Source organism: Ciconia boyciana, chromosome 1, assembly GCF_034638445.1.
Source record: "Ciconia boyciana chromosome 1, ASM3463844v1, whole genome shotgun sequence".
NCBI classification, from domain to species: domain Eukaryota; kingdom Metazoa; phylum Chordata; class Aves; order Ciconiiformes; family Ciconiidae; genus Ciconia; species Ciconia boyciana.
Window position 1 is genome coordinate 79,530,296 of NC_132934.1, and position 20,940 is coordinate 79,551,235.

The following is a 20,940-nucleotide window of genomic DNA, read 5'->3' on the forward strand; positions in this document are numbered from 1 at the left end:
AAACTTGCGATTGGAAAGAAGATAAAAAGACCATATTTTGAAAACACTTGCCTCAGCTTTTACACTTAAAGGTGGTAGGCATAGGTAATAATGGGCATAATTTTACTCCTCCATTTTTTTGTAAGCATAGCTTTTCTTGCCTTGAAAAAAAGGATGCAAAATTAATCATTAATCTTTAAAATCTTCATCAAAACACAGTAATCAATTTCCAGATTTGTTGCTGATACAGGAGATGTAGAAATGGGTTTATGAAAGTTTCTACCACAACAGCCCTGCAGAAAGGAGTGAAGCTTTTAGAAATTTGACCTTTAAGGTGCTTGAACATTTTCCCCAAAATTTGTCATAGGTGCTTTATTTTTCCAAAGATCGAGACACGGCCTTATCTCCCCAGTTTGGTTGTGTATATTAGGTGAGCACAAAAGTTTTATTGCTTTGGACTGTTGAACATATTTTTAATTTTTGTTCAGATCTTCAAAAGTTCTGAAAAATTCCGCTGAGTTACTTGTATATTTTTCGGTCTGTTTTTCGTAGCATCTACTAGTTAGTCTGGATTTCAGCAAATGAGAGACCTCTTGTGGACAGATACACAAAAGCAACGTTAATACAGGGTTCACCCTTCCAGATCTGGTAACTTAAATGGTGACATAAATACTAAAGAACTATTATAAAATTTAACTAATTAAGAGAGCTTATTGATTAAAGCAATTTCAGGTGCTTCCTAATCACACCAAAAATAAATCTTCAGACTTCTCACATGTAACACTTTATTCCTTTATTCCTTCCATCTTTATTCCTTTATTCCTTCCATCTTTATTCCTTTATTCCTTCCATCTTTATTCCTTTCTCTGAGAAGGTAAGGTGTAAGAGTAGTCAAGGGATCATAGGACTTCAAGTAGAACACAGCTTTCTATCCAGACATGAAGGACAAGGCATGGCTTTGAAGCTGCATGGGCTTTTGCTAATAACAGGGGAGAGGAAAAGGAAAAAAGGTTTGAGATTGTTATCGGGATCACTTAAGTAAAGGCTTACAAGCAGTGAAGGTGTGTAATAACAACTTGATCATTAGGTTGTACCATCCATGAAGGTAGCAATGGTTCTAGCAAATGGGTGAACAGTCATCGCAACGTGCCTCCGGGCAGCTGGCAACCTTTGGAAAACAGCTGCAAACACATCAAGAACTGAACTAATATGGAGTCTAGACTGCACTCCAGACTAAAGGATCAAAGTCTTTCAGAAGGGGCTAACAACCCTGAAAAAATTAGTGTGCAAAAGGAAATGTTGAGATGAATCTTACCAGGATAGTGATAGTTACAATGACATACTACTTTGTGTCTCAGAATACCAGAGTGCTCCGTGAACATGAGTTAAACTAGCCTTATCACTGGTGTGTTATTACCATTCCGCAGTGGGGAACTGAAAGAAAAGGTGACTTTCCAAGTTCACAGGTGAGTTATGTGGAGACATATGCGTGTCTACAGAGTCCTGGGTGTGCTCTGAGCACAAGGCCGTTCATCAGCTTCTCCATCTTTTTTCTTTAGTTGAACAGGAAATGTTAGCCTTTAGGACTGCCAGTGCAGAATCTTCTAGGGTCAATATTAAAAGCCAGTTACCATAAACATCAGTTAAGAAAATATTTGACACTTTTCATCTCTGGATCATTTTGGCTGCGGTATAGCAACATAAATTATTACCGAGATGTTAAATCAAGATGCATCATGCACAGTTAGAATAAATAAAGGTTGGAACAAATGGTTCAATGAATACAATTATGTTAAATGAAGATACAGTTTCTTACAGACATTGCAAGACTTAGCAAGCTTTGTACTTGAAGATTCACATTAGCTGGAGACAGAGGTCTTTCAAGTGGTGGCTCAACCTGGAAGAAATAAAGAACACAAGGTTATTTGACACTTCAAGAATGGCAAGATTAATGATCACTCTTTACAAAAAAATCCAGAGAAACTCTGTAACTCCCAATTTGAGCGTTGTGTGACAAGACAAAGAAATAGATTGAGTCAATTCATATGCCTACCAGTAGAAGCCAGTGAGGATATCCAGAAGTATATAATGTCAGAATTTGGCAAGCCATGAGCTGTATTCAGTAACTTAAATAAGATTTGGTTCTCAAAAATATGCAAGCTTAAGTCAAACAGTGAATCTTCAGCTCAGTTTTCATTTCTGTCTTCTAATTTATGGTTGTAAAAATTGGAAATCTAACAAAATTAGAGACAGATGTTAAAAACTTGGAGAAAGATGCGTCAGGAAAATGTTAGACGTGTTAGAATAAATATTCAGAAATGTTGCAATTCTTGGAAGAGATCATCAAGTATTTATTTCTGAAGTCATCCAGAAGAGCCAGAAAAGATGGAAATATCCCAGATATACTAGTGATGCAACCAGAGCATCTGCCACTGGATGCAAGTAGTTGGAGAACCAAGTAAAAAAAGTGGGTAGTGAGGAACCATCCCACCAAACAACAGTAGTTAATAAGGGAAAACATGTATCTTAACGTTATGGTAGGCATGAAAACAACACCCCAGCACTGGGCAGGAGGGAAGAGTCCCTGCCGTACAAGCGTTCTGCAGCAGGGAAAGGATTCAGTTGTGTATTTAAAGACAAAGTACAAAATAGCATGCCTACATATTTCAAAATGCTGTAAAGTAAAAAAAGATGGAAGAAACAAGGAAAAAGGATTTTATTATTTTACTTTCATGCTGCTCTAGGTTTTAAAAGAACCTTTCACTGCAGAGAGAGAAACATATATAATACCTTGTAAGGGAAAACTTAGAATATAGGCAGGGGTATACATCTCAGAGTAGTGTAAGAAATGTCATAGTTGCCTGCTTTTCAATAGGCGTGGTGCTTAAAGCACCAGATTACAAAAATTTAGTTCAATGGTTAGTTATTTTATATTCCATCTGCTCTGTTTAATGGTGCAGGCTATTTTCTTCCAGCAAAAAAGAGCCTGGAAGAATAATAAAATTAACAATAAAAGCTTAAATCTGCTTTTACATGACAGTAGCAACTGGCAGACACCAGTTCCAGAGAACCAAACATCTTTGCTGCTTTCTAACAGCAAGGAAGAAAACTGAATGAATCAGCAGTGTCCTCTCAATTTAAAATAAAAGGAGACCTCCACAGGATTAACTTGTGCTGTGCTCACTCCTGTGGTGTATTCCGGGGCCGTAGTTCGTCAGGTCTGGAAGAAGCAGATCGTGGTTCATTGCTGGAAGCCATGTCAGGGCTGTGATGCTTTTAAATAATGTTTGACCATGTAGTCTGATTTTCAGAGCAGAATAGCTTCTCTTCATGACCTGTTAACTAACCTTGGATGAATCATGTTTGTTCACTTGTTTGTCTGTTAGTTCAGAGAGGGGTTTTTTTTGCTGGGAAGTTGAGTAGGCAGTTTAATTATAAACCCAGTCATGCACTTCACTGATTGTGTCCCAGTTTACTTGAACTGGACACAAAAGGGAAGCAGAGGTGTTAAGAGTTCCCACTGTTTGTTGGTGTTTGAAACTGGGCTATGCAGGCAGGGAGCAATGAAATTCCATGTACATATGTGGACTATTCTGGTCCTCCACATCACCGTACGCATGCATTCACCCATACACAATATCTGTGAGAACTGGATCCAGGTTCTGTGCTTGGCTCTATGTAGGCCAGCTGCAGAGCTTACTGGACTCGACTACAGATTAAAATGTCTGAGCCTAAGTATACCAGGAGTTCTTAAAGAGTTTGCAGAAAATTTTCCATCAGTTTTCCAAGGTGAGGAAACACTATTGACACTACTGACAAAATTTGCATTGATTTGTTCAGGGCTAGGATTTGACTTTTTTTTTTTTTTTTTAACAGACATGTTGTTACTGTTGTTTGCTGGGAAAGGCTGCCCAAGTTCAAGGACAGAGTTGTGAACCCAACCCGAAGACAGGATACCAGTGTGGAATTGTCTTCAAATCTTGCTGTGTGAAGGGTCAAGAAGGCATTGATGTGTCCGTCAGTGATGATGCTCCTAAAAAGGAGCAAGGTATTTTATGTTGCAAATTATAAAAGAGTGAGACACAAAATTATATGGAGTACAAGGAGTGCTTGTACTTTAGATTACTTCTGTTGGAATTCCTCTAACTTGAGATCTCCTCTTAGTAATTTACTGATGCATGTTTTGGAGCTCATTTTTCTGGCTAGTGATAGCTGAAACCGTTGTATACCACAGGAAACTAAAAGAACTGGAAAGTGGTCGCTCAGTTCCTGGTGTCAGAACTTAACTATAAGACAGATTATTTTGGCCACTAATGATCTTATCTTGGAAACTGAGTATAAGCTATTAATTTGTAATAGCATTTTGCCCACTTATAAATTCTTAATTAAAAAGAAAATCAACAACCAATTCTTTTAATTGGATTTAAAAGCCAGATGGCCTTTGCCAGCTCGGCAGAATTCAAATGTTGCCTTTTGTGTGAGAGGCAAATGCCCACAAACTGGGGGCATTTGAAGTGCCTGGACTGTCTGGGAGAACTGAACGTTTCCAGGAAACATGGTATCTGCATTTCTTTCAACTTTATGAGAAGAGAGGGGCATCTAGATGGCAGCAGTTCCTGGCACCCTTCTCCATACCTAGTCCACAGAGCTGGAGAATGAGTGTGGACATACTGACCCTCACAGACCTGGATTTGGGGTTTTTTTGCCTTTTTCACTTAGCAGACAGACCTGAAACTGCAGAAGAGTCATGCTGTATAGTGTTGCCTCCTTCGTGGGCAGTTGAGCACTGAAAACATGCAGTCTGGCTTGCAGATCACCAGTGACAGATTTTGGGAGACATCATCCTAATCAATCACTTAAATGCGAACCCAAACCCCACCACAAAAACTTGCATTGGTCTGCTTGAGCCAGCGTGTTATCAGGCTTGTTTGAGGTCTTTCAAACGTGGCTTATGTCAGTGTACACCCTTATCAAGTAACATTTCGAAGTGCCCTGCCAGTTTCTTTGTGTACCGCTGTCTCAGCAGGGGACTTCCCCTTGTCCATTAGCACTGGGTGAAGTGACTGGACTGGTAGATACCTTGTATTTAGACCACTCTGCTAATAACAAAAATTTGCAGACTTAGTGTACCTGCATGACATGAGAAATATATCAACACTTGGAAATCCAGAGTTGTGAGCACAGCGCACAGTATTTCCCCACTCACCCTTGTGGGCAAGTGGCAAGCATAATAACATTATGCATATGGTTAGTATGGTTGTTATGGCACACATAGTAACCATTATGCATTACAAAGATGGGTCTATGTCAACAAGCAGGGCAGGACAACGCTCTCATCATTAAACTAAGAAACAAGCAGGTGGTTGAACATATGTCAAATATCCCTGTCGACAATAAAAATTACCTGTAGAAAGGCAGAGCAAGCAACATGAATAGAGACCTTTGTTAGTCATGAAGGGGAGATCAGTCTCCATTTTGTAAGGCAGCTTCTTGGACTCGCATCTTGTTTTTGTGTTACGCAGCAGCAAGGCATGCAAGGCATTCTGCCGCAGAAGGTAACGCAAGCTGACTCCCTGTATGGTGCTTTCTTAGTCACGTAAAGAGTAATCTCTGGTACTGTGTCCCCAGAGACCTCTACAAAATCAAACCAGACTTGGGCAAACTGATTTCATTAGCTGCCGTGTGACCAAAATGTACCCCTATGGCTTGAGGACTCAATGTACCAACCCAGCCTTGTGCCACTGCACAAAAACTTGCTTTCACATCCGTGATGTATTATTTGCTTGTAAGTGACCGCTGGTTGAATAGGCTTATGGACGATCACTGAAATGAGACTAAGCTTCCTATTCAATAACCAGAGTATTTTGAGATTGTGTTTTTACACATCGCACTACCAACCTACCATTTCCCCTGCGTTCAAAGTGGCGGGATTGGAGGAAGTCCATTAGCTAGTCCTTTGGGCAAGCAATAGGTTCAGGCAGTGGATGTATTCAGCCCTTTTATGTCCTCCATGTGGAAAGCGCTCTCAGGACACATGCACGTAGCAGAAGTACTGCTGATTAAAACTCTCTGAGTTAAGGTATGTGAAGTACATTTGAAAGAATGCCATAAATAGGTGCCCAAAAGTTGGGTGTGGAATTCTTTTTGGAATGGAGTCTAGATAAATAACTGAGGTTAATCTGATTTTCATTAAAACCGTGAGTACCCCAAGCTACTATAAAGTCAGTGGAAGCCAAGCATGCCTCAACAACATGTCTTATGAAAATGAGGTTAAGCTCTGGTTAAAAGCCTAATGTTACGAACCTGCATTTGAAAATCTCAGCCCGTATGTAATCTATGATCACAGAGTGACTTTCATATTGAATCAGTCAGATGGAAAATGCCCCATGGCCACGTGCATTTGAATGTCAAATTTAAGTATGAAATAGCTGTAAAATATGTAAATAACGCTCTTTAATTTTGTCCTGGTTTATCCAAAACCCTGGTCTGAGTCCCATCCCAAGCAGGCAGCTTTTTACTGTGAGAAGAAAAATGCTTTCTCCTCTAATGCCTATCTCTCTTCTTTTTAGTTGAAATTTCAAAGGAGGAACTAGACCAAGAAGATCCTTATCTTCATGATGGCTGCAGAGGTAAGTCAGGTGACTAGTCCTGTTAGCCAGCTCTTTTGTGATTGCCTCCAACAAAAGTGAAGCAAACTTAGATCTAGAGATTAGCCAAAACCTTTTGCCTAGGCTAGTTATGGGTAAAAATAACAGAATGAAGATCCTTTCTAAGAAATAGTAGGCCATTAGGTGATGTCTCAGTAGTTCTTAAATACAAGGGAGGCATTGTCTCCCATAGTGGAGTTTGTCTTACCCAACTGAAGCTTGGACTATACATTTAACTTTTATTTAACTTCTAGTGGGTAATACCTCAGAGGTGTTACCGATGGAACCCGTGGAGTACTCTGGATTTTTCAGAACATGGGGATCCTCTATAAATATGCACATTCTTTTATTCTCCTCTTGGGATGATCAGGGTGATTGAATATGAAGTGAAACTTGTTTCCTTTTGAGATGCATCACCTGAAAAAAAGGAAGAAAAGCGGCTATTGTCCTCATTAGTCAGGCTGTTCTGCCTCCTGGGAAGAATGTGTTACGGGGATATTGTTCTGCTAAGTATTCTGATTTATTGCTTGTCACATGTGATTTACATGTCTATAAACTTAAAACAGCAGTGATTTATTATTTTCTAGAAGCATTTCAGAACTAAGTAATTTATTTAGGATAAAATCAATTTAATAGACTTATATTCCAGTTGAGAGATGATTTACTGTGCTGCATGTTGTATAGCTATTACACTCTAGAAAGGATGGAAACGTCTACTAGGTCATTAGCTAGTCAAAGCCAACACTGGCTCTCTTCCTTGTCTCCAGCTGCTAATTACAAGAGATGACATAGAAAAATGTGTTATATATTTTCCTAGCATTATTTCTTTATGTAATCAGTTGTTGCGTTTGTCATTTAATCAGCTGCCTGCAAGAGACAGATTGGTGTGACTAATTACAAATTAGAGTTTCTGTCTACAGTATATTTTCTGAAAAACTTGGCATGCCAAAATTACTTGTGATTTTCTGATCTTCACCAGGGGAAACTTAAATTTCCTAGGCGGTGGAACTTCCAGCAGTTTGTTTTGGAGCACCTTCATGGTATATGAGGAAATTAATTCTGTTCTTCCAACACCTCCACGATAGGTTTTACTGTGGCTGACAGGAGCTCACAGTATTAGCAGAGGTTCAGAAAGCAGTAGTTGTCCATCTCAGCCACAAGACTACAGTTCCTTCTAATGTCATTGCCTTTGCCAGTATTGTGTACAGACCTAATTTTCTGTGGTGTATTAATGGCCCTGTCCTCATTAGAAATTGTTGCACTTTAAAAAATTATTTTAATTCACTCAAAAGTTTAAAGTATTATAGCTGCAGTTGCCGACATTGATTGTGCTTATCTCAAACCTTTTGTTTAATGCCTATCGAACCATTCTGAAAAATGGAAGAAGAGAGGTTCTATTTGTGTTAAGAATATCAATACTCTTACAACCAATAGTTGGAAGTGTATAACCTTTTCTCTATTGTGAGAATATTAAATGTTTTTAATATTAATTTATTTTTTGACAAGATCAGAAAAAGTAAGGTTTCTTAATGATGAGCCAAATTTTGTGTAAATTTCCTATAGTATCCTCTCTTTCTGTCTGCCAGAATAACCCCAGCTCTCTTTCACATCCTTTGTGACTCCTGCCCACACCTCACTAGGTCCTTAGTAACCCAGTATTAAGTCTCGATTCCTTTAGGATCTCTGAAGCCTTTGTCACCCACAATACCCTCTTCTCCCTTTTGTGTTTCCTGCCTGCTGAGTGGGAAAAGAGCACATGCTATAGCTAATTCAGGAGTATGGTCCTAATAATGATGGGCTAAAAATAAAGCCTAATGCAGCTAATAGTGAAAATGTTTCCTTAACTTATGCTGATGCATCTTGTCTTCTTTACTGTATAGTAATCACCATACAAAGTTTTAACTTCCCCGCCAAAACCTGAGGAGGTGTCTGAGCTCATCAGCATTTTTCCTTCTACTTCTAACAATGGGCTATGAGCGACTCCTTAATTTACTTCCTTCTTGTATTCATTTTTAGAGCTAAAAGCATCCAGTAATTACAAACACTTCTTTTAGTGTTTAGCCCTTTCCTTCTTTTGTATATGTGTGTGTTAATTATCTGCTTTTCTAAATAAATCAGCAAGCATCCTGTAAATCGATGGTTTGTTTCAAGTTCCTGTGAAGAGCCCCTTAATTATATAAGACTTCTTAAAATATCCAATTAGGTGGTGGTCCCTGCTCTCAGCAGTGCAGGGACACAGGATCCAGTTACGTCTGCTCCTGTTTTGTTGGGTATCAGCTTCAACCAGATGGTGTCAACTGTGAAGGTAAAAGAAATAAAACTATTGCCTCGATTATCAACATCCTTGTTTTAAAAGAGCAAGAGTAGATTAAAAAAGGTCCAGACAGAGGAGATCAGAATATGCTTATGCCAACTGGGGAAAGAGTTGAGATCATAAAAAGCTGATGGAGTGTTGGAATGAGAGTTGTGGGAAGACGGAGTTAAGAAAGAATCAGTAGAACAGATGAAGGATTTAGAGTGGAGAAGAGGCAGAAGATCTTGAATTTATTGTTGTGAATAAAACCAAAATAAAATACCTGTTCTCTTTTATAGTAGCAGGTAGTAATTGATAAGGCAGATGAAATAAAGTAGGATTCTTCAGCTTGTTAGGGACACAACTGACAGAAGGGATGAAAGTCTTGGATATCAGGAGTGGCATGGGAATAGTCAAGGGGAAGAATTACTAAGTTTCTCCGAGAAGAACAACTAAAGGGACATCAAATGAAATGGGCTGGGATAGAGCTTATCACACTTGACTTCAGACATGTGCAGTTTGGGCATCTGCTTCTGCGCTAGTTAGCCTAGGCTCCTTTTGTTGCTAACTGAGAGAAACAAGCACTTCCAGGGCACAGTTTATCTTGCCTATTTTGCATAGCTATTGTAGGATGAAAAGTGTTACTGATCAGGAGTGCCTTTTTCTCTCATTGATTGAAAAGGGAGTCTAGGTAAGTAGCTCAGATACAAACTTCAGGATATAAAATAGATGTTGATGATTGGTCAGGTTAACACTAACCTAGTGTGAAATATAAAAAGGAAGAACTTTTACATTTGATACATGTGGATGCCAAATATTCTTAGGCATTCAAAGAGAAAATGAAAAAATTCACAAAATAAATGTCTATCAGTAGCTATAAAATAGAAAGTTGCAACTTATGGCTTAAGGGACTCCCTGAGCCACATGTGGGTGGGAGGCAGAGCAAGGGAGGGATTTCTGAAAGTTTGCCTCATTCATGTAGTCACTATAATCATCTGCTACTGAGCTCGGTCAGATGGTGTTGGCCCTTTGCTCTCACTCAGTACAACTTCCTCCTCTTTCTTAAGTACAGTGAATCAGCAGTCACAAGTCCTCTTACCAGTGGGGTCAAAATGTCTTTACTGGTTCATGCTCTGAGAACAGAGATGAGTAGCCACATTGTGGGTGTGTGAGTGTGAGGCCAAATCCACACCATTCTTTGTATCCTGATGCTCAAAGTAATGACTGGTTGGAGGTGTGCCCACAGCTAGCCTTTGATCTCATCTCTACCCAGTGATTTAATGTTTCTTACTTACTCTTTTTTTTTTTTTTTTAATATTTTTTCGTATTCTAGATATTAATGAGTGTATCACTGGGACACACAGCTGTGGGATTGGACAAACTTGTGTCAATACATTAGGATCCTTTCGCTGTCAGCGGGACACAAGCTGTGGAACTGGTTATGAACTAACAGATGACAGTCGTTGCAAAGGTATGCCCTGGGCAGGGAAACTGAAATCTTCCAAACTTAAGTAAAAAAATAAGTACCTCATCATGTCATACTCTTTTGGTAAATACACGTGTAAGCTGTAGTTACACAGGGACACACAGACAGTGCTAGTTCTTCTGGGACAGTAGTTTTCCACCTGTCACCTTGAGATACCAGATCAAGCTGTCTGTGGTCTACTACGAAGACTTCCAGGAGAGATAACTACATTTATTGTACACTGGCAATTTGTGTTGCGCGACAGGAGCTGGTCTGGGGACTGAAACAGTTGATTTTGAAGGCCTAGCACTCACACTATACACAATTTTCTGATGTTTACTTCTGGCTAGCTCTAGTCTGGTCCTGTGAATTGGTTGCTCATTAGTGAGTGGAGTGCTTAAGTCCTGGTCCTGAAGCATATCCAATGGTTTAATTTCACCTGAAAGAAACAAGTTTGCACACTTCAGAGTATGAAACGAAGTATGGCAAGTGGAGTGACCAATTTGAAAACGCTAAGGTAGATGCATCTTTTTAAAAAAGTAAGCCTTTATCCTCAGGAGGTTTGAATTCGTTACAAAGGGATTACTTTCTTAATCACAACATTCTTAAGGATTTAAGAGGGAAAAAGGGTTAAAAGCACTGTTCTTGACTAGCTGTGTTTGAACACAAGGGTAATAGTTTTATTTACTAAAGTAATGACTGATTTCAAGTTGCATCCAGATCAAAGTATGCTGTTATGTGCATCCATAACTTCACCTGACATGCTACCTTTGCAGAGGTATAAATTAGCAGCAAACTCCATTTGATGTGGAATTGGTTTCCACTCTGAGAAAGTCTGTTCTCCCAGAGCTTAGAATTGTTTATAAACAGACTAATTTAATTCCACTGAGTAAATTAACTTGACCAAAATTCTGGGTAAGGTTTTATTGTAGGAACCGATCAGTGATGAATAATAGAGTGAATAAAAAAGCTGACCAACAAACTCCAATGCAAAACCTGCAGAACATAGAGAGAAGGTTTTTCAAAGTATCATGGTCTAACTTTGATCCCTTTGAAGTAAAATTTCTGCTGATTTGAATGACATCAGATTTAGGCCAACAAATAGCTTACCAGCAAGTATTAACAGTCTTTCTCTGATGGAAAAAAAGGAGTACACACAGTAAATTATGCATGCCATTAACATTAGAAATTTCTTATCTAGATAAGATATGTTAATAATGTTAATTATTAATGTTATGTTAATAGTGATGAAAATAGAAAATGAATAATCTTCATGTATGATTTTTAAATGCCAAGTAAAATGACTGAGTTGTGCAACATGTAGAACCCTGCTGAACCCAATTCAGTGTTAACCCATCCTAAACTTAAAACGGGCTCCACAGTCATTGTTTAAGTATCACAAAGCTCTTGGGGATAAGCAATTGTATCTACTGTTGTGTCAGCTGCATAAATGGGAAAGCTGAGGCATCCTATTGCTAGAAAGTTTCTGTATTTTAATAGCTTTAGGACATTTCATCCCACTTCAAGGTGGCAAACATTAAATTTTAGCTGCTTTTATGTGGACAGGGTTACATTCGTGAATGAAGCCGCATTAGCCCTTGTCTGCTTTATGTGAATCATAATTTATTCACAAATATTTATTGTCTATTCTGAACTGGAATGGAATATTAAAGTGAGCAGAAATCATATTTGTGTGCATTTTAAAGCACAATAATGCAAGGATATTGCAAGCCTTAGTATGGATGAGAATCAAGGCCAATTAATTCATTTATGAAAGAAATGAACAATTTCTGTATTGGATCTAAGGTTAAAATTAAAATTGCACTTGGACGTATAATTAAATCTTGCTGACCTCAAAGCTGAGCCCATGTATAAGCACACTGCTGAATCAATGCTGAACACTGCTGAACATGATGCTTGAGGTGCTCTGTAATAATTTTGAATCATTTAGTTGTGAGAACTAGGCTTGTAAAGCATAATAAACCTACCCCCCCATATATAATGTTAATAACAAAATAATAAAAACACCTTAACTTATTCTACCTGGTTTTACTGAGATTCCGTTTGAGGTAGTAGGTCAGGTTGATGCTGGTTCACTGCATTGAATTGCATGAAGATACGCTGAGGATTAACCTGTCTGACGTTTTTAACTATGTCTTATGTTTTAAATGTGATGAAAAAGCTTCTGTCAAACTCCTGCTAACGATTTTTTTTTGTGATGTACCAGATATTGACGAATGTGAGACTGGTACTCATAACTGCCCCCCCGATTTTATCTGTCAGAATACTCCTGGATCTTTCCGTTGCCGACCCAAGCTACAGTGCATGAATGGGTTTATACAAGATGCGCTAGGCAACTGTATTGGTAAGACATATTCTTATTTCAGTGAATACTTAAGTGTTGCTTGTGAGATAAGTTGTAGTTTCACTGGGTGAGTTCTGAGCTTCTCAAGTCATTCTTCATGCATGTATGCATTGCTCTGCTCTGTGTTTTTTCTGCTCCTTTAAAGGCAGGCTTAGTCCCACAGGTAAGGTTTACAGACAAAAAGCATTTAAATAAAATACTTACATACTAGATCTCTGTTTTTAATGAGATTTGGTTACCTAAGGCAGTTAGCTGCATTTGAACATTTTCATTTAGTCTTTGGGGATTTTATCTGAAACAAAATTTGTAAAAAAATTTTTATATGTTTTATCTTTCTCTATCCGAAAGGTTTTAGCTAAAGCTTCGTATAAAGAGCTGTAATTTATGACATCCTTTGTAATACACTTTGTTGCTATTAGTATGCATGGTTCTACAGGTATGTAGGTATTTCCAGACCTGTCCCCCTTTAGGTATAGCTTATCAAGAATCTTACTGTGTATGAGAATGATGGGACAGTTATAATACACAGTGGAGAGGAGTTTTATTTTAAAGACTGATTACAATCTGTTGGGCTAATGCCTTGTTTCCAAGACTCCTACAGAACAGAATTGTAACCTTTATATAAATATGTTAGAATTACTGGTTTCCAGCAGACTCTAAATGGAATTGTCTAATGTGACCTACAAATCTATCAGTTATTCCCTTGAGTAGTATTTTCAAGTCTCAACTTAACTTTGAATTCCCCCAGCGGCGTAGCGTGTCTTGGACTTGTGGAACTGGCTGAGCGGCAGCAGCTGCCAAGTCTAGCTCATTGTCAACCCCTCGTTCTCCTGACCATATCATACCCTGTAGTGCCGAAATCTGACACTGGAAACACTGCGGCTGAAAACAAAATTGCAGCCTTTAAAATGAAGGGGGCCAGGGCTTGTGCACAGCAAACCCTTTGAAGACATATATCTGCCATAGCTAGCACGAGGTCCACGCTTGTTAGAAGTTAGTGTGCCTTCACTGACATTAGCAAAGCCACATCAATTTGCAGCAGCAATAGTTACGTCCCCTAAAATGCATATGCTCAAAATATTTAGCAAAACAATTTCACAGGCTGATTTTACAAACTGTGAATCAAATGCTCCCCTATGTGGTGTTGAGAAGGAAGAAGTATGAAAACTTTCCTGTATTTCCAGTGTCATTGTAAGTTGAAAATTTTACACTCTAGTGAGCTGGGATAGGCCTGGTTGAAATGACATAGCCTTCCCCATCTTCAGGCAGCCAACATTTTGCAAGCTAGAAGCTATGCTTAATACCATACCAACTGGAAGGTAGTAGCTCTTCAACAGTTACAGTACGACTGTGTAAAATGATGGTAATATCCCAGTGAAACAGTTGGGAAAATTTTAGGCAGAGAAGTACTCACATGAAGCTGGACTTTGCTGAAGGTTGTGGGATGCAAGCCCATACACTCACAGACAGTGCTGCTCCTACAGACTGTCAGGTCTTAGTTACATTAACTTTTCCAGGTAGCAAAGGCTGCCTTGGTACCTCCTGTAGCCACTGATTCCCGACTCTGAAACCCCTTTCCCCAAACTAATAGCATGTGCTAACCTTGTGTAACAGTGAGTTCCTTACTTTCTTGGCTAGATACACCACACTAGATCATACTCTAATACAGCTTAGTCTCATCTCATTACATGTTCTGAGAGTTTACTTTATAGTGGGTTCTTACCAGGCAAAGGATATCTTTGTCACAAAGTGATATGATGTCCAGCTTGTAAAAAACCAGACATACGTTTGATGGATGGTAGAGGGCTGCATAGTCTTGTGAATACATAAATAAGCTATTCGCATTCTTATGTGTTTACATGGACAACTTACCATAAGACAAGGTAAGGTATTCATGGTGAAAATCTGTGAGCAGTAGTTCATCTCTCTGCAAAAATGGAGTCAGCTGCTACCTATGTGAGCACGTACTACCAAATAGCTCATTCACCGTGAGCCACAACCCACAGACTGCAGCATAACTGGCTGAGCTGGTGAGCCGAATTGCTCATCATCTCTTCATATGTTTAGAGGAGACTTTCAAAGGCTTTTAAACAAATACAGGTTCTATACCCAAGTTCCATACCCAAGTTCCACTGCTTTTCAGTGGGATCTGGGCCTCTCCTACCTCTCCTGATCTTCACCCTGGAAGCTTTATATCAGTGAAGCTAAATGACAGGAATGTTCTCCCATGGGCAGAGCTTTTCAAATCCTGAAGGATTACATCAGGATGTAATCCTCTGAATGATTACGTAAGGAAAGCATCTTGACTTAAACATCTTCAGACCTCAGATAGTTACACTGACTTGTTGTGCCCTTGTAGATATCAACGAATGCCTGAGCACTGACATGCCATGCCCAGCTGGGCAGATCTGTATTAACACTGATGGCTCGTATACCTGCCAGCGAATCTCACCCAGCTGTGGCCGAGGTTATCATCTCAATGAAGATGGAACAAGATGCGTAGGTAAGTAACAGCTCTGAAGACAAAACAGTTCGAAGAAAATAGATCACATCTATGATTTGTTTACTAGTTCCTTGCACTTTGTCCATGTTTTTCTCATTCCCACAGTCAATTCTTGATCCTGTTCTTTCCCTCACGGCAGTCCCAACAAGTGAAGAATGACAAGGATCCACCCTCTGTCCTTCATATAACTCATGAAACCCTGTATTCTGAGAAGAGGAGAGATGATAATCACCCCCCAAAAATGGCATTGTCTGTGACTCTATTAGTGTATTGGAACAATGCTGTGTGGTCTCAGATCTCCCCAATACAGAGCTATAAGATAATGCCCACTTAATGTCCCACAGAAGCCATTCAAGTAATGTTGAAAGGCATATATGCCTTTGGCTGGCTTTTAACTAAGGTGGCTCTTGCAAAGAGAGGTATTTTTTGCATGTGTTTTCAATCTTTGTAAATGGCTTATCAAAGCACTACTGACTGTGGGTCTCTGGCATCTTACACTAGCTGAAGATCTGATCCATGAATATTGAGTGTGCATAATAAAACAATTTTGTGCCTGATTTCCTCCAAAGATTGTCTGATTTCCTGATTTCTTTTTCCTCCCAAGTCCATTAACATTAACAGGACACCTGAGAGATAACCTGTCTCAGTAAGAATAGTTTGGATTTGTGACTCTGATCTTCTTGTGGAAGCTGAGAGCTAGATCAAAATCTTGCTTTCTGTTTCAAAACACTTTACAACTGCTAGGGGACACAGAAATATGTTAACATGTTGCTCTTCTCTCAACTTGCATGCTTCAATCACTTCTCTCCTTTTTTTTAGATGTGGATGAGTGCTCATCCTCCAGTCAGCCTTGTGGAGAAGGACATGTTTGTATAAATGCCCCAGGCAATTACCGTTGTGAGTGCAAATCTGGCTATTCTTTTGATGTCATCAGTAGAACTTGTATTGGTAAGTTGCACCTATCGACTTAAATACATGCAGCCATGGCATTTTAAAAAATGATCCTGTATAAAGGATATTATTGCTCTCTGCATAACCTCTTTCATCTGAATGTAAAATTGACTGCTGTATTATTTGTATAAATCTAGTACCATATTAAAGAGATGCTGATACTTCAAAGGAAGCTGTATTAGTATTGTCAACAAGTTATCTGTTATCCTGTTAAAAGGTAAGATTATGAGAGTGTGTGTAATTGTTTTCTGTGATACTTTTATATGCACCTACAGCAAAACATTCCTTTGGAAGATCAAAGCAACTTTCTTCTTTATAGAGCTAATTCAATTATGCACTGGGGTGCATCGAAATGAGCATTTTGAGCAAGTCTTTCCCTCTCTAGTATGACATTTATATCTGGAAAATAAAAATCAAACTTTTATGAGCACATTCCTGTCCAGACTACTACTGCAGTGAAGCCAGGCAATACATAGAGCTCTGTATATATTTATCATTGCAGATATCAATGAATGCAGACGCTATCCAGGCCGTCTTTGTGCTCACAAGTGTGAGAATACTCCTGGTTCCTATTACTGCACTTGTACCATGGGATTCAAACTTTCAACTGATGGCAGGTCATGTGAAGGTATGGCTGTCATATGCTTTGGCGTATAGTGCGAGATACAGTTCATTTTTGTTTAGCTATTTCCATTTGATTTTAGCTTGTAAGACTGCACTGAAATGGCATGAGAAATCAATGCAGTTATGATTAATCAAGGCCACTGTAGCCCACAGTTCCAATATATTGCACTTTGGCTGGATCATGCAGAGGTATGAGTCTGCATTTACTGTATTTTGAAGGGTGATTCGGATAGATCAGATTCAAGACCTTCAAAACCAGCCTTGCTGATATCCAGATATAAAAATGCAAGTGTGGTCCTAAAGATTCCCTCCAAGTCACACACCTTGAAGGACAGTGGGAAATAATAGCACAGTGCAGATTGACGTATACTGCCAGACCCTGTTGAGAGTAATACACCCAAAGCCCCTTATTTCCAGCTTACCCAGTGACATGCATACCATTCTTTTTTAATTTAAAAAATTGTTTTCCAAAGTTTTGCCTTAGTCCTGTAATAGAAGTGATGAGTATAGCAAGAAATTTGGGGTTCAGGTATATAATTTTGCATTTCAGATTTAAACGAGTGTGAGAGCAGCCCCTGTAGTCAAGAGTGTGCCAATGTGTATGGCTCCTATCAGTGTTACTGCCGCCGTGGCTTTCAACTTAGTGACGTAGATGGGATTTCATGTGAAGGTAAGCATTATCATTTTGCAGGTAAGAGGATGAGCAAGCATTTCTTATTCTCCCTGTAACATACGTGAACAGTGCCATGTTCCTGTAATTGTTTCATTTAACATTTGATTCTCTTTGGTATTTTCCTGTGAAACTATGAAACTTTATTTAATGCAGATCTTCCAACCATGTCCTAGTCTAGAAATATCTCTGCTTGTGTGTGTCAGTTTTGCTGTTTACACTGAATTGTAGCTTGGCATACTTTTGTAACTTACCAGATTTTTTTTTTTTCCTGAGGAACTAACAGAATTTCTAGCCTTCAGCAAGTGAAGATGCAAACACATTTATATGTTACATATGTAATATGTAATATTACTAGGTAGTATTTTATATATCCTCTTTTTGTGGCTGGTTCTGAACTAATGTGTAAGTAGGTTTTCCTCAAATACAAGGAGGATATGGGTGTGACCTCATGAACAAATCCTGAATTTGGACTTAGGTCTCCAGGACTTACTAGACAGTAAGACCTTGGGCAAAACACCTCATCTCAATTTCCTTTTTGTAAGAACAGGGATAAAACTATTCCTCTCCCTCCCTTTTGTAAAGTATTATGATACACGTCACTGTAAAGTGCTTGCTCTTATCCATGTACTTTGTCTCTTGGGCCCTTATATTGCTTTTAATTTTCTTCGCACCTCCATTTATTCCCGACAGCCTTTATTGACTAGAGCCACCCCTACCTGATGATCTGTTTCCTTGCCCAGCAATTAGAGTAATGAAATTGTATTTGAAGGTCGCAGCAGGAACACCGTACGTGTGTACTTGGTTGAATGTCGTGAACACAGAGTAAATTAGTGGTGTTTTCTTCTTGCAGATATTGATGAATGTGCTTTACCTACTGGAGGACATATCTGTTCCTTTCGATGTATTAATATTCCTGGAAGCTTTCAATGTACTTGTCCCTCCACTGGTTACAGGTTGGCACCCAATGCACGCAGCTGCCAAGGTGAGTTCCATAACTGCAGGGATACCTAACTGGATTGTGGACTTCTGAAAAGTTCTAGCAAGTTTTTATGTTTAAAAATACGCCTTTCCTACAATAATATAGGTAAAGCAGTAAACATCAGCTTGAAATCTGAAGAAACCAGTATTTTATAAGAAATATACCGGAAATTTCTCTTATAAACTATAGAATGCAGTGGAGAATACTTTTTATAACATTATTAAAGAATTCTAACAAATTCTGAAGATGAAGATTCCCACTGTGAAATGGTATTAATTAGTTTAGCCATTAAAAGGAAATATGCTATAAACATTTCAGCAAATATTCAGGTCTTGTCCACTTAGTGGCAGTGCTGCTCTTCCTTTTCCTGTTCTTGCTTGTTGTTTGGGTTAGTTTTCTTCTTTTTTTCGTTCTCCTGCCCTCCCCTTCCAATCCTGTAATAACGTTTAATTGCATCCCATGTTCTGTAGTATCTAAAATGATACTTTCATCATCTGGCACCTGCAAGTAGAGGAAAGGCACGTGTTTAATCACTTACCTTTTTCCATTTGGCAGATATCGATGAGTGTGTTGCAGAAAGCCACAACTGTTCTTTCAATGAGACCTGCTTTAACATCCAGGGGGGCTTTCGCTGTCTGTCTTTGGAATGTCCAGAAAATTACCGCAAGTCAGGAGATACGTAAGTACTTTCTTTTTCAACGTTGAACAGCTTTTTGGTGACATGATCTCCTTTATGTCATACCACTGCTGACTGAATACATAACGGATTCTGGCAAATATGTATTTTGCTGGTAGGCCTACCCTATGTTTTGCACACACAGGTCTGGTCCCCTTCTCATGCTCCTGTTTCAGTCTAAGAAAAAGGTATTCCCTTAAAAACTGCCATGTGTCAGTGGTTTGCATCATAACGATCTCTAGAGCCATAAGCTGCTGTTCTTTCTTGGGCTACCTTGCAGGCAACCTGTTAGGAGGGTTACATTCAGCTTTAAAATTCGGACTTTTATTTCCTTTCACACGTAGTCTTTCCTTACTATTACACTCCAGTAAAAGAGTTCTTTTTAGCTCCCTCTCTGAATTCTTACCAGTGCTGTTGCAAAGCATTGCAAGAACGTCTTATTTTTAGTACCATTTCACCTCTGTTAAAAAAGCTGGGAATCCTAGCAAGGGTGGTATGTTAGCTGCTGCTCCTATTTGTGTCTTTTAACCTAGCTCAGAGAAAGTCTGTGCATTCTGGTGCTGAAAATATGAGACAGCTTTGGGAGGGGGGGCAGGTGGCAGCTCATTTATACCCATCAAATGGTGCTAGCGAAGTGGAGAAGTTGTTGCAAAATTTCAGTCACGTAGCTAGAGTTTATGGCTGATGCAGATGACTGCTTTTCTTCCCGCCCTGTGGCTTTATGGCCACCTTGTACTCCAGCGATTCTTCCAAATGCGGCTCCACGGTTCCCCTCCATGTGCCCCATACCCAGGTAAGTGTACGCTCCACCAGCTAGGGAGGCAAGCTGATAAATCACATTTGTCATCAGCCCGCTATTGCTTTTTACAGTCAGTGTTCATATGCCCACCATCTTTTAGATAAAATTGAGTACTCTGTGCCTCCTCTGCAGGATGAAGCTAATGCTGATCTTCATGAGAGGGACTTTGTGGGGATTAGTTAGTTTCCATTTAAACCTCAATCTGTGAAATACCATATAAGTAGCACAGCAGATGTATTTGATCAGAATGCTGTAGAGGGAGTTCATGGTATAAAACCAGATATTTATAAAATATGCTCGTATTCTGCGAAGTGTCAGTAGGAATTAAGTTTTAAATTATATTTGTCACATCAGTAAACAAGCAGTGCCTCGTGATGCAGATGTTCTCTTTATCTGTAATATTGTGAGTTCATTTGTATCCTAATTCAAAAAAAGTAATTTGCAACGGGCCACTGAGCAGAATTAGCAGATGTCTACTCTTATGGACATCCCTCAGTTGCAAAGCTCAGTTTATAAAATATGCATCATACACACACATTCCATTTCATCTTCTCTCTTATCTGTATTTTTATGCGTGTGTTGAAACTAATGGCTATTTGAGATGTAAGGGATCTTTTGGGGAAGTAGTAGAGTGTCTGAATTGTTTTTCTGTGTCTGGGTTGTTGGGGCCCTGTAATGGCTTACTCTGCCTAACTCAGACTCATAGGGAGAGATTCTTCTGATCTGCTAGGGCTATAATTAGGCTATGAGTCAGACACAAATCCTGTAGCTGCTCGGTGAAGTTCTAATTATTTTAATTCCTCAAGTTATTATCTTGTTGGATTTATTAGGTTTTTCCCTCTCAACAGCTACAGACACAGTTACTAAATTTATTGTCAAAAATGTGTTTGCATAAACCTAAACCAAAGAGAATATGAGTTCATTATCTTTATTGCAAAAAGTCCAAGTTAGTTCAGTGGGGAGATAGGTACTCTCATACTTAGCCA

General features: G+C 39.1%; 1 protein-coding gene across 4 annotated transcripts in view; it reads left to right on the forward strand.

Annotated features, from left to right (window-relative positions):
- The window catches only part of FBLN1 (fibulin 1), an 85,587-nt gene that overhangs the window by 27,120 nt on the left and 37,527 nt on the right, over positions 1-20,940 (forward strand). For all 4 annotated transcript variants that reach the window (XM_072876304.1, XM_072876294.1, XM_072876308.1 and 1 more), the window contains exons 4-14: positions 3,856-4,027; positions 6,549-6,608; positions 8,830-8,931; positions 10,253-10,390; positions 12,612-12,749; positions 15,109-15,252; positions 16,072-16,200; positions 16,706-16,831; positions 17,378-17,497; positions 18,351-18,482; positions 19,035-19,158. In XM_072876304.1, coding sequence (XP_072732405.1) covers positions 3,856-4,027; positions 6,549-6,608; positions 8,830-8,931; positions 10,253-10,390; positions 12,612-12,749; positions 15,109-15,252; positions 16,072-16,200; positions 16,706-16,831; positions 17,378-17,497; positions 18,351-18,482; positions 19,035-19,158 — 1,385 coding nt within the window. The remainder of the gene's footprint in view (positions 1-3,855; positions 4,028-6,548; positions 6,609-8,829; positions 8,932-10,252; positions 10,391-12,611; positions 12,750-15,108; positions 15,253-16,071; positions 16,201-16,705; positions 16,832-17,377; positions 17,498-18,350; positions 18,483-19,034; positions 19,159-20,940) is intronic.